Source organism: Talpa occidentalis, unplaced genomic scaffold, assembly GCF_014898055.3.
Source record: "Talpa occidentalis isolate TD23 unplaced genomic scaffold, MPIMG_talOcc4v2.1 talOcc4.2, whole genome shotgun sequence".
Lineage (NCBI taxonomy): Eukaryota > Metazoa > Chordata > Mammalia > Eulipotyphla > Talpidae > Talpa > Talpa occidentalis.
Window position 1 is genome coordinate 86,607,417 of NW_023602073.1, and position 14,897 is coordinate 86,622,313.

A 14,897-nucleotide genomic window follows, 5' to 3' on the forward strand; every position below is an offset into this window, starting at 1 on the left:
CCAATGTAGCCAATTTCAAGATACCAACATGGCATCACTGAAATCAGTTAAGAAGAGATGAGCACTAGCAGTTCCTGCAAGGCAGTGCCAATTAATTCCAACACACCACTGAGAAAGAGCCACGTAACTGCTGCAACCTCAACCCTCTGCTCTTACTTTTCCACCAGAATCAGACTGAAGAAACTCCAAGCATTCTACATAAGATGCTATGAAGGTGAAAGTAGGAAAGATAAACCCGGCATTACTTGTATTGCTTCATTTAACCATCTCTCTGCCTGACAGAGTACATTCTAACCAGTCCAGCTTCGGTCCATGGCACCGTGGTGTTTCAAAGCAAAACTGGAAAGCAGTTAGGAGGGAAAACTCAGAAGGAAAGAATTTATCTTCCTAAAGCGTGTGACAATGAGTTCGGGAGAAAATATTTAAGTTCATATGGATGAACTTAAAACAATGGCCTCTGAAAAGAAAACAAGCTGGATTTTTTAACCAAAGTCAATGTTTTGTTCTTGTTTTCTTTTATTAGAAATAAAGCTCAGTTCATAAGGATATTGGCTTTCTCATCTTCCTCACACTCCTCATTTCAGCAACCTCTTGGCCAGAGATACCTCGTGGGAGAGCCTGGGTCTGTGATATTTCAGTAACAGTTACTGATGTGTTGATACAGTCAGGGCTTGCTCTCTGCTCACTATGAGGTAACTACCTCAAATACAGTCCAAAAAAATGATGTCAACGCTATATACAAACAAACGGTGACCTTGTAGACTTCTAATGCATTGCAAATGATATAAGCAGAGGGATGCTCATTGGTCAGGGTCCTTCATGATTTTCTGAGAACATATTAGAACTGGGAAAGAACTATTGTGAAAAACCAAGAATTAGTCATCAGTTATGTTGGCTAAGAGGTTAAATGGACATTCCAAGAAAATGAACTGCTCACTGGACATTTCCAAGAAATTGACTGTTGGCTTTGTGCCTCAGTTTCTCCATCTAAGGCAGGAAACCACCAATTGTTATATTTTTTATTGGGGTAAACTATGAGGTTTCACGATTTTTTTAAGTGGAAAGAAAGATTTTAGAGACAAGGTCCTACATACCATGGCTGCCTTAGTAATGTTGCATTGTAACAATTCCTGCATTATCTCTGTTACATTCTATTACCATGGCACAGTGACAGTCCAAAGACAACTAGTTTTACTCTCATGAACTCAAGAATATGCTTCTTCCAGCTGTGCTTAGTTGTAAGTCTGCCAGTGGGTCCTTTTGGGCAGGAAATATTTGTCAAAGAGGGTTCATGCTTCATCATAGATTATGTATAAATAGTGATGATATAAAAGACAGAATATTATGATTTTTGTCATTCACTAAGCTATGGGATAAACTCAACATCTGGACTTCATACTTTGAAAAAGACTATTCCCAGCACATGATGAGTATATTCAGCTCAGGAACTCTGCTTTTTATCTTCTCTATTCAACAGGGTTTTGATTAGTCAAAAGTTAATCCAAGTAAGGAATAAGATAAATTTAATTCAAGTAAGAAATAAAAACAGAAACAGAAATTATACTTATTTTTGTTTGCATATTACAGCTTTGGTATACTTACCATTTCCTTCATCCCACAAGATTAGAAACCACTTGAAGGCAAAAACTGTCTCATTCAATGTTGTAGCCCTTTCAGCAATTAGCACAGGGCTTATACGTAATGCACAAACAATACATCTTTGTGTAACTGGATTAGGCTGTGGGGGAGGGGGACTGGAAAGACAGGGAATGAGAAAATGCAATGGACATCAGCATATTCTACTTGATCTCTTAGAAAAGGTGGCTCCATCTGGCTCAAATAAACTGAAAAATGTAAAAAATGTAAACTAATCTCTAAAAAATTCTCGGAAATCATAAGGATGCTCTAGAATGTTGCTTCTACTCATGGCCTCTTCATTAAAAAGATGGAGAATTTACATAAATTCCCAAATAGTGGAGAGAAATCAGAAAAGCCAAAAAGTGACTAAAAAGTTCAGAAACTACATAAATTTTGAATGACTCCAACAAAAAAGCTCTGCCAGAGGCAGGGGTTACAAACAAGCTGCTGACCAACTTGATAGGCCAATATTACATTCTCCCCAAATGACCTCTAGTGAAATGTCTCCAGACCTTTGAATTCTTACCACAAAATGTTAACACAAAGATCCTTTAATATAGCAGTTACACTTGTTTGTTGAAGGAGAAAATCTAATCTACTAAAAGCTTTAAGGAAAGGTTAAATGGGTAGTAAGCAAATAAAAGCAAATGATCATGATTGGATGTTGGTTCACAGATTTGGAAGTTTTCCAAGTGAAATCTTTATTTTTTTATTTTTTTATTTTTATATTCCCCATACAATTGCAACCCCGATTTTGACCCCAATCTCTCCCCTCCCCCTCAAAGAGTGTCTCTGGTTCATAGTTGTTTGTTGATTTTGATTTTTTCCTTTCTTATAGTTATTCTTTTTCCTGGTCCATATTTAGGTTTTCTAGATTCCTGTTATGAGTGAGACCATCCATTATTTTTCTTTTTCTTTCTGGCTTATTTCGCTGAGCATGATCCCTTCCAGCTCCATCCATGTTGCTGCAAATTGCATGTGCTTACCTTTTTTGAATGCCAAGAAATATTCCATTGTGTATATGTACCACATCTTCTTGATCCCATCTATTTTTGGACATTTGGGTTGTTTCCAAAGCTTAGCTATTGTAAATTGTGCTGCTATAAACCTAGGGGTGCAAATGCTCTTTGGAATTAATGTTTCTGTGTCCTTTGGGTAAATACCTAGGAGTGGAATTTCTGGATCATATGGAAGCCTAATAATGAAAACTGCATGGTACTGGAACCAGAACAGACACATGGACCAATGGAACTGAATAGAAAACCCAGAAATAAACCCACAGATCTATGGTCAACTAATCTTTGACAAAGGAGCAAAGAACATGCACTGGAGCAAAGAAAGTTTGTTCAATAAATGGTACTGGGAAAACTAGGTCGCTACATGCAAAAGAATGAAACTTGACTACTACCTCACACCATGCACAACACCAACTCAAAATGGATTAAAGAACTAGACATAAGACCTGAAACCATAAAATATATAGAAGGCAATACAGGCGAAACACTACATGACATGCACCTTGAAGACATCTTTACAGACGCATCACCCAAAGCAGTGATAGTGAAAGCAGAGATCAACAGCTGGGACTACATCAAATTAAGGAGCTTCTGCACAGCAAAAGAGACAATAACCAAAACAAAGAGACACCCCACCGAATGGGAGAAAATTTTTGCACCCAACACTAATGATAAAGGACTGATCACAAAAATCTACAAAGAGCTGACTCAACAAAAACAAAGAAAATAATCCAGTCAAAAAATGGGCAGAAGAACTGTTGGTGGGAGTGCAAACTGGTCCAACCACTATGGAGAGCTGTGTGGAGATTTCTGGACCTACTAAACATAGAGCTTCCATATGATCCAGCAATTCCACACCTAGGTATTTACCCAAAGGACACAGAAACATCAATTCCAAAGAACACCTGCACCCCTATGTTTATAGCAGCACTATTTACAATAGCTAAGCTTTGGAAACAGCCCAAATGCCCAAAAATAGATGACTGGATCAAGAAGATGTGGTACATATATACCATGGAATATTACTCAGCATTCAAAAAAGATAAACACATGCAATTTGCAGCAACATGGATGGCGCTGGAAGGGATCATGCTCAGCAAAATAAGCCAGAAAGAAAAAGAAAAATACCGGATGGTCTCACTCATAGCAGGAATCTAGAAAACTTAAATAAGGGACCAGGAAAATGAATAACTATAAGAAAGTGAAAATCAAAATCAATAAACAACTATGAACCAGAGACACTTTTTGGGGGGTGGGGGGTGGGAGGGGAGGGATTGGGGTCAGAATGGGGGGGTTGCAATTGTATGGGGAATATAAAAATAAAATTTATTATTAAAAAAAGAATAAAAATATTTGCAACATGCAAAAAAAATGATTGATAGAGCAAAGAGTGCTATTTAGCTTTCTTGAAAATTAAGTCAACAATGGAATATAGTCTAGAGATGAGTAGATTTAAATAAAAAAAACAAATGCCTTGTAAAAAAAAAAATGGGCAGAAGAGCTAAAAAGAAACTTCTCCAAGGAGGAAATACAAATGGCCAACAGGCATATGAAAAAATGTTCAACGTCAGCTTGCAATCAGGGAAATGCAAATCAAAACTACAATGAGATACCACCTCACACCAGTGAGAATGGCACATATTAAAAAAACTAGCAGGAACAAATGTTGGCGAGGATTTGGAGATAAAGGATTTGTCCTGCATTGCTGGTGGGAGTGCAAGCTGGTCCAACCACTATGGAGAGCTGTGTGGAGATTCTTCAACCTATCCAAGTGAAATCTTTAACTGATCCCCTCTTCCAACACTCTCTCTCTCTCTCTCTCTCTCTCTCTCTCTCTCTCTCTCTCTCACACACACACACACACACACACACACACACACAAGGAAGGCAGGAAGAGACCTAAGAAAAAGGCAAGGCACTGATCATTGGTAGATGGAAAGCTTTGTAAATAATATAAGTGCCCAAAGACAGATTTATAGATTAGGAAAATATGGTATATATACATGATGGAATACTATTCAGCTATCTGAAAAAAAAGATAAACTCATGTCATTTGGGACAACATGGATGAAACTGGAGGGGACTATGCTAAGTGAAATAAGCCAAAAGGAGAAAGACAAATACTGCATGATGTCACTAATATGTGGAATATAGAGAAAAGAAACAAAGGATCAGATAGAGCCAAACCAATAACGAACCCTAGAAAACTGCCTGTAGAACTACCAGAGGGGAAAGGTGGAAGGAAAGGGTGAGAGTAAAGTGGTCAGGAGGCACACAGTGGACTATGGTAGAACACTATGGTGTTTTAGTGGTGAGTGTGGTGTGGTAATAGCTGTATAAATCTTATACAGTGGTATAGATAAATGTTGCCTCAATTTTACAAAAAGTGAATATTTGTCAATATTTATGCCAAAAGCATTAGCATTACAAGTATCAGTCAATTTTTAACAAAATATATCTTGGAAGTACAGTTTTTAAATTCATTTCAAAATTGATAGTCATCTGTCTCTAGGCTGAAGTGGAGACCGATAGGAGTGGAACCAACAGAGGGAAACTATAGTAGTCAGTATAATTTGACTTCTACTGCCTCTTGGATCCCCTCTCCTCCCACCTCTGCAATAACCACTCTCCAGAAGTGTCAGCCTCTAACTCATACTCTGCAGAACTTTCAGAAAATGTATTTAACATAATCCTCTGCTCAAAATTAAATCATTTGCTTTTCCCCTAAAGTAATCTCTACAATCCTCCATGTCCTAGACCTGGTCAAGCTCTCTATATTCTCTCTACACCCTTTCCCTCAAAGAATCAAGACGAATAGCTATTCCCTAAACATATCATTCTTTCTCAGGCCTCTGGACCCTCTCCTCCTTCCCACCTTTAGTTCTTCTCTTACTTCAAGTGTCAATTGAAGCACTACTTTTTCTTCCTTGATTCCCTTAGGAAAACTTAGCTGCTTCTTCCTTTATGTTCCTGAATGTTATCCACATATAACGATGGTAACTTCCATGTTTATTTGCTTATGTGTAAGCTTCTTGAAACAAGAACCTAATTTTTTAAAAAATTTTCTCCTATCACCTAATACAGTGCCTGGCCTATTATAGGCAACTGGATATTTACTAAATGTTGAGTAAATGGATCTGCTGAGTTCCCATAGTCATTTGCAGATTTCATTCCATTAAGTTGTAAGACTGTTCTTTTTACAACTAATTTACAGTATATTTTTATGTATCTTTCTTTTCAACATATTTCGCTTTCTTCATTTAGTCCTTAGGACAGTCCATCTGTTTGTGCTTAATACCTACTAAGAACAATAAACTATCTAATCCCATCGATGTGCTAAGACCATTATTTTGCTGAATCTTACAAATTTGAAACTTTCCCAAGTATCCATGGTATATTTATTGTGAAATTTAGAGGATGACCATACCACAAACTACTTTGGGAATTAATTCCAAAATACACAATCAGACTGATTCAATTATAAAGATTTTTACTTAAAATCAACCAGTTTTCAAAAATCATAAAATTTTCATTTTCTGAAGCTACCAATGTAGATTCCTTTGAGAATAAATTCCCAGACCTTGTTCCATTCATCATTTAAGTCTTGCCTTTTATAGTTAAAGGCATGTACTCTGCTATGCAGAAGTAGTATTTGCCGCTGCAATCACTATAAAATATAACAAACTCTTATACTTAATGAGCCAAAGCCCAGATTCTCTACAGTGACATAACTGTGCTTCTTATTAACTGAATGCTTTGGATGTAGCCAATAGCTACCTTGGTAAAAAAAAAAAAATGTTTAGCCCAAAATTTGAATAATCTAACCTACGCTTTATAGTCATTCACAGAGAAGATTGTGGCTACAGAGAATGGCATGCTCTTTGTGAATGAGACTATGCACCTTAGTGGTTTCAAGTCCATGGTGGCTTCTTCAGTGGTAAACATTTAGTTTACCCGGGTTCACACCCATTGACTTTCATTTGGACAAGCCTGAAAGCTCCAAGCAGCAAGAACTGCCAACTTCTGCATAGTTTCTACCCACAACCATCAATCTCTCCCTGGCAATAAAAGCAGACGGAACCTTGGTTTGCCCCAGTGTCACCTGGAAAGATGATGAATCTTTCAACGAATCTGAGCCAAGAATGATGTTCTCCAGCCGATATAAATTCTGTGTGCAACATATTCTACCAGCTGTATAATTTGGGGTGGCAGATTCTCTTCCACAATGTGGCACATTGCCAGGGATGGCTAATTAAGCCAGCTGCTTTTAAAAAAGTAAGACACTGGCACCAAGTGTCTTACCAATGATTTAAAACACCTTCTCCTTTGTTTTTTTATTTGTTTTTTTACTTTGTTGGTTAACATTGGTGTCATATAAATGAAGTCATCAACACAGGGAGGAGACAACTTACCTCCTCCCAAATAACATTATTTTGAGGAGATATTTCATCAAAAACAAAAAAGAAATTATTTAAGCACAAAGTTGATGTGAACATAGATGACATACAAATTTGTGTGGCTTAAGAAACCCGATATATTTTTAGCTAAAATAAGGTTTAAATGAAGGTAGAAAGAAAAGACAAAGTGGCCATAAACATACAGCTTTAAATTTTCAAAGAATTATTTTTCCCGTAAGAAACACTAGTAATATAATTTGAAACTCAAGTCTCCAAAAATCACTTGCAATTTACATTTGTCTTCTTCCTTTGTTTGCTGTTTAATTGGCAAGAAGCATTTTCAGTGAAAAATGCAGCTCACTATGCACATTACTTTGAATTAAGAATGGATTTTTCAAATCTCAGAAGAACTTTGGATAAGATAAAATGTCATTTAATAGAAACTTTATAGCTGACCACGTAAAGAGGATGACCTTGATTTTCATTGCTGGGTTTGTAGATATGATTTTATTTATCAAGCTGAGATTAATTTATGTCATAGGACAAGTGAAAGACAGAAACTAATTATTTAAGAAGTAGTGAAGAGTAAATTTTGAAGGTTAACAATGAAGACTAAAAGTTCAAGTTAATTTTGATTTGTAGGTGTATGAGTTTTTGATGAAGGAATCTTTTGAAAGATCTTTTAATTTCTTCATTCTAATTTAATTTTTATTATGTTATTGAGGTAATGGTTTACACACTGTATGTTTTAGGAGCATAGGTTCACACCTCTACCACATATGTTATTATACCATGCCTACCAACAAAACACCATAATTCTCCACCATAGTCGAGTAAGCTCCCTCCCTCCCTTTGACTCCCCTTTCATTCCTCATCCAGGCCTTCTGGTAGCCTCAGTTCTTCAGTCATATTTCAAGGGTTTTTTTTTTTTAAATTTTGTTCTTTTGCTTTAGGTCTTACATTCTAGTCTATAATCCATTTTGGGTTAATTTGTGTGTATTGTATAAGACAGTGGTCTAGTTTCATCTTTTGCATGTGGCTGTCCAATACCATTTGTTGAATAGGCTTCCTTTCTCCATCATATACTATTGGATTCTTTGTCATAAATTTACTGTCCATTTAAGTGTGGGCTTATTTCTGGTATTTTTAATTCTATTCCATTGAGCTCTGTGTCTATTTTATTCTACCACCCTATTGTTTTGATCATTATTGCTTTGTAGTATAATTTGAAGTCTGAGAAATATAATACCTCCATTTTTCTGAAATCTTCTTGTAGTTTTGATAATTTTGTCATATTAAGGATTTTTCCTAGGGTTTTTGTATAGAGCCATCAATTGGGGTGAATTCCTCTGCCTCCTCATTCTGTCTGATGTTCTGTGATTATTTTTATGGATTAAGCTATATTGCTTTACTTCTTAGTTTTGTGATAATCTTGCGTTAGAATTGCAGGTCACAGGGTATTGGCTTAGGATGTTGATCTTGGATGCTATGTTTTCTATTGCTGTGCTGGTTAAAACCTTATTAGCCATCAGGATGACTGGGATTAAAGAGTGAGCATAGGATGGTAGTGTAAGAACCCAGTCTACAGGTTGATGGCTAGAAATGCAGGGTGTGGGGGGGTTGCTCTCATTAATTGCCACAGGTATAAGCCTGTCTTGGTGCTGTAGTCATCTGAGCCAATGGAAGGATCTGTTATCACTAGCTGGTCAAGTCATGCCCACCAGTGGCAGTCTCCCAGAAGCCCCAAATTGCATCCTAGTTCTGATCTCAGCAGGTTTTTCCTACAGTGACTTTTTCCTGTTCAGGCATGAGTGAGATAGATAGTCAGTGGGCTGTTGACTGAGACTCAGGCAGACACCACAGGAAGTTTAAGATTGTGTAATGGTTAAGCTGTCCAGATGTCTGCCAAGGCCAGATAGGGCACAGGACTACCAAACTAGCTGCCAGCAGCCCTATGCATGTCAGCTCAATTTCCCCCTCCCCCAACAGTTAATGTTCTTTCTGGGAAGCAGCACTCACCTACCTTCAGTGCTCTTAGAGCAATGGGGAGCCTCTGGAGTCCAGATAGGGGAACAACAGTTGACTTTTAGAGCTCCATATTAGACACCTGTAGCCCCAGTTTGTTAACCCAACTCCTGCCCAGCAGTTTGTGTTCTCTATGATTTTCACCAGTGACCTAATTGCTATAGGCTAGGAGGCAAAGGAAAGTCCCAGAAGTCCAGGCAGGGGAGGGGTGGGATACTCTCCTAGTATCCCAGCATCATTCCAGGTGTGATCATTTTCATATTTTCTTATTCTTTCCAGTTGGTCTCTGTCTCCCCTCTTTGTGGAGACAGCAATTGTCAAGTCCTCAGTTCTCTTCCAGTGCAGCTGCTCTCTCACTGATAAAGGCCCACGGCATCCATGAAGGAAGAGAGAACTCCAAACTGCTGTTAATCTACCATCTTAGATCCCTGGTCTAAAGATCTTTATTTTCAACTGTGGCTAAAGATCATTCTATAGTGCTATCAGCCAAACATTCAGTTCAGATTACACATAGTAAATCTTCATCGTGAAAGCAAACTGTATTTTTAAAAAAGATAAAATATTTTCATTTGTGACAATGTGGGTGGAAATGGAAGGGGTTATGCTAAGCAAAACATGTCAGAAGGGAAAAAACAATGCTGGATGATGTTGCTTACATGTGGAATATAGAGAAATTAAACAAAGAAACAGAAAATCAAAACCAAAACAAATCCTAGAAATCTGACTGTAAAATTGAATCTATCAGAAGGGGAAGGTAGAGAGGAGATAACGAAGAAGGGAGGGTACCCAATGGACTATGGTGGAGGATTATGTGTACTTTGGTGGTGGATATGGTGTAATGATATATGAGCCCATACCCCTAAATCACACACAATGCTGTAAACCGTTGTTACATTAATAAAAGTAATACAATGTTTTTTAAAACACACTATACTTTGAAATCTATACAAATGCAAACCATGCCACTCTTTTTAGTCTTTTTAGTCAAACTTAATTGGGCCTGAAAGGAAATCAAAGTGGGTGTAAACATAGAAGAGAATTTCCTAAATATTATTTACTGGCATTTTTCAAATTGAATATAATGAAAATAATTTAAATATCAAAGTATTTCTATAGAGAACTGTCCTCTACAAATAGAATAACACCACCCAAAATAACTGAAGAAAAATGTCTTTGTCATTTTACTTCAAAGACAGCACATCAGACACTGAATAAATTTGAAAAATCCATTTGTATTTGAACTTTTAATTAATTAAATTTACTTTAATCAGGCTGGTAAGTACAAAGCATGAATTTTTGCCATGCCTTCCTCTTAACTCGCTAATTGACTGTGACATCTTTTGACTGCTGAGCCTGAATACAGTCCCAGAAACTTCAACATATCACTCAAACCATCTCTACTGATAGTTTAGAGTTCCTATTCACAAAAATAAGTTTGGCATTTCTGCTCTCAATTCCTTTAAAATAAAATGTGATTAATTTTTATGCACTCCTTACTGTATAAATAAGATAATAAATAATTCTTTTTTAAAACAGATGGTTAATTAAGAAGCTCCACTAACCAGAAAGTTGATCAAACCTTAACAAGACTGGAACAGTGAAGTATTGGAAACAACTTAAGTGACCAACAATAGTGGAATTGTTAGACAAATTACAGTTTATTCATTTGATGGGAAATTACACAGAAAATAAGAAGTAGATATAAAACTGCATCTTCAGTACAATGCTAATTTTGTAACAAATGTATATCTCAAACTCTTCAGCAATTTTTTGTTTAGTGAAATTGTGTATGATATTTTTCTTTAAATGTATTTTTCCCAAGTAGCTTAAAGGAAACATGTATTATTGTTGCATTAAAATTTATTTTCTTAAAATAAAACTATTTGACATAAAGATACCATATTATAAGAGAAGGGACACACACAAGAATGAAAGGACTGACAAAGAACATTAATAACTGAAACTTGATCCCCAATGGTAGGTGTTATGTACTAAAAAATGTGCACAGTAATTCCCAGCAATGCAAAGGCTACAAGTGACACAGCAGCATTCCCACCACACTCAAACCAAGACTAGTACAAACACCAGCTGGTCATCTTGGATTACTCTGTGTAAGGTTTTAGATTCTCTCTTTTTCTCCTATCCTTCCCCTTCTGCTTTTTTCTTCTTTCCTGAAAATCTATCTCCTCCATGAAATCTCTCTTCATTTCCACATATCACAACCTCTACCTCCCTACAAACCTAGCATATGCAATGTCTATACCACTCATTTTGCATTCAGAGTTTATACCCCAACTGAATCTTTACATTTATACCAAACTGGATTTTCTACCAGGAAAGGGATAATATTGAAAATTATTTTGTAGCCTTATTCAGTCATTCAAGAACTAGCTTTTGTACACATGTGTGCTAGACACTGTTTAAGATAATGAGAATATACAGGTGAAATTAAACAGAGAGAGAAAAAGATCCCTGCCATAAAGAGCTTATATTCAGTGCTGGACCTAGGTGGTACCATGTCAAATGAAATGCAAATGCTCCATAAATTATTACAATGGTGGTGACAGATATGAAGACAGAAACAATGGTAAAGAGCAATATATTAGTTTTCTATTATTCCCATGACTATCATATATATAATTAGCTTTAAACAACATTCACTCATTACCTCACAATTTTCTGTGAGTCAGAAGCCGGAGTATTGTGTAGCTCAGTTGAGTTTTCTGCTTAGAGGTTCATAAGGATAAAATCAAAGTGTCAGTAGGTTTGTGTTCCTTACTAGAAGCTATGGGAAAGAATCTGCTTCCACATTTATTCAGGTTGTTGGCAGAATTTAGTTCCTTGTGGTTATAGGACTGGAGTCCCTGTTGCTTGCTCTTGTCAGCTGGGAGGTCTTTACCTACTAGAGCCATCTCTTTGATTCTCATCATGGCTCTCTACATCTCAGCACTAACAACAGCACGTTTCATTTCTTACACTTAGAATCTCTCTGACTCTTTTGCTGTGTCTGTATTGACTCCAGGTGGGAAAAAAAAATCTCTATTTTGAGAATAAATGGGGTCAGATTGGGTTCTCCTAAATGATCCTAGTTTAAGGTCCATAACTTAGCTAAATCTTCAGTCTCTTTTGTCATATAACAAGACATACTCACTGGTGCTAGGGATTAGGTTGTAGACAGCTTTGGGAGGTTATTCTGCTACCACAAATAGTAATAACAAAGAATAACTGTATGTAATACTCCAAGTGAAGTTATGTTATTCAACTAAATAAATTTAACTGGATTCCATGAATTTCAATGTTTTTTCATCTTGTGAGAAATAGTTCTACTTTTGGCCTAATTTCCTGATAACCAGATCTTGAACACATTGACAATCTTCTGATTATTACTATTTTTTAAATACAAACCATTGTCAGCCATAATTTTCTCCTCCTTACTCAAGTTCCATTTCTGTTGGTTCAATTAAATTATTCTCATCTTTGTCCTAACATCAGTAGATGTTGAGAAACCCAAAGAACAAGAGAAGTTTGTTTTTTAGCAGTGGAAGGGGAGAGAAAGACAAACTATGAATTACCTCATAACACCCTTACTTACACAACTTCTCCACAGAACAAGATCAGATCCTGCAGTAAATAGAAAGAACACCTGGGAGGTGGGAACATTAGAAAGAAAGCTGTCTGGCCTCTTTTGAAATGGAAAGAACAGAGTGGTCAAGGACTAATACTGTGGCACCACAAACAGACTTTCAAGAGATTGTGGAGGGGACAATGCCAAATTCATATGACAGACAGCTCTTTTAGGTTGTACAGTGCCACTTATTCATATGCGGAGGCAAAAGGAAATGCTTTCAACCCGGATCCCAGACACAGAAAGAAGTCCAGGTTTACACCCCACCCTGCAAGGACAGAGTGCCACTCACACTTCATCTTTGCCCATGAGGTGAACCAGCTGCCTTTTTAAAGTGACATCACATCTTATTGCACAGAAAATTAAACTGTGTGAGCTTTTTCTTAGCATGAAATGTATTCAAATTCCATTTCCACTGCAACGTCCAAGCTTTGGTGTCATTTGGGGAAAAAAAAAAAAACTTGATAAAATAATTTATGTAGTTAATATTGGATTTGGGAGCGATGCAATCAAATTGGAAAATGCAAACAAAGGTGCTTTGTAAATTGAGAAGCAAAAAGATTTTTTGAAACTGGTGGCAATTACCGGTCTTAATTTCAACTTCTTTTATCTCACCAATGAGAAAAGTGACTGCAGATAGCTTAACTTTCTCAATATCATGTCATTCTCTTGCTCCAAGAACTTTCAAGGGCTGTCCATGCCCACCAGAAAAAGTTTAAATCTCTTAGACTTTCATTCAAGACCTTACTCATCCTGATACATATTATCCTTCAAATCAACACCAATTAATTACTGAATAATTACTAAAGTCAACACAGTTTTAGACACCAGCTATAGGCAGATTTGTCTTAAAAGATTTTATAATCTTTTCATTTCCCACATGAATAATAACTATAATTAAAATCATCTGTCTATTACAGAGTCTACATTGTATTCTATTCTGCCTATTCAAACTCACCCATGATTTTTTACCATGATTTTCTATTAGTGGAGTGAGAGTGTTGCTAAAAATTCTACAATGCACAGCACAGTTCCCTACAAGACTTCTCCAGCCTAAAATGTCAATAATATGGAGGTCAAGGTACCCTGCAGACTGGAAGAATACTCTTCCTTTGAACACCTGTGACACTGAACATGTAAATGATCTTTGACATTCACCATATATTCAGTATATATTTTTCTTTGACTCTGTCTTCATGTATTATTTTCCCAAATGATTTGGAAATTTGTAAAAGAGAGGGACAATTTTATACTGCTCAGTATCTCCTTCAATGATTGATTCCACACCTATAGTAAGCGGTGAAAAAAATCTCTAGCAATAACAGTAACAAAATGTTTTTATTATTCAGAACAAGTGAGTGTTCCAGGTTTTCATTTATCACTGTCATAGTCCACCAGTTTCAGTATCATCAAAGCTCCCTCATTTCTATATTGTATCTTCAAACCCCTCACTTTCATGAAAATAGAAAGTTCCAAATTAAAAAAAAAAAAAACCCCAAATCCCAAATTGGTCAATGGGTCTGCCTCAAGTTGGAAAAGAAGTGTGTCAAGTTCAGCACAAAGACATTGTAACTAAATCTGTTTCATTTGACCATTTCCCCATATGTACACGATATACAGCACTCTGCTTTCTATGTATAACTTCACAAGAGCTTAGAATAGAAAAGGGGTTAGTCAGGTAGCTGTGGTCCTGACTGTTGCTTATGTCCTTCCACTGTTGCTTATGGATGACATAGGATAAAATATCCTAAAATCAGGGCCGCTCTGATGGCGCAGGGATTAAAGTCTCAGCATTATCAAGCTATCCCCAACCACTGTGGAATGAGCTCAATTCCTGGCCAGGGAGCTAACCCACATATGGTGCAGCAGACCTCACCTGTCTTGCCTGCTGTTCCCCTCAGCAATGTATTTCAGTAGATCCACTGTAGTGCCAGGATAGGCCACTAAGCAAGTTTTCTATGATTCCAGCAGACCAGGTAAAGGAGAGTCATGGAGCCCTGGGTGGCTTTCTCAGGCTTTTATTGAGCTTTTACATGTAGTGCAGCAACCAGGTACATGGCAGGCAGGAGTGCTTTGGGGCCAGGAGGCCGATAGGCCTCCAAGTCCCTGGCAATTCTTTACTCTGGGCTTCTCCAGAGTTCCTTCTTCCCTTTTCTCTCCTGCTTCTTTCTTGCTTCTTCCTTCTGCTTCTCCTGA

The 14,897-nt window shown here is 37.0% G+C and overlaps 1 protein-coding gene across 19 annotated transcripts in view; it reads right to left on the reverse strand.

Moving 5' to 3' along the window:
* Positions 1-14,897, reverse strand: part of FILIP1 (filamin A interacting protein 1) — a 259,100-nt gene that overhangs the window by 124,290 nt on the left and 119,913 nt on the right. The window contains exon 1 of one of the 19 annotated variants that reach the window (XM_054698947.1): positions 1,095-1,102. The exons of the other annotated variants lie outside the window; for them this stretch is intronic. Coding sequence (XP_054554922.1) covers positions 1,095-1,097 — 3 coding nt within the window. The 5' untranslated portion in view covers positions 1,098-1,102. Of the gene's footprint in view, positions 1-1,094; positions 1,103-14,897 lie in introns of those variants that run through there. 19 annotated transcript variants of the gene reach the window in all.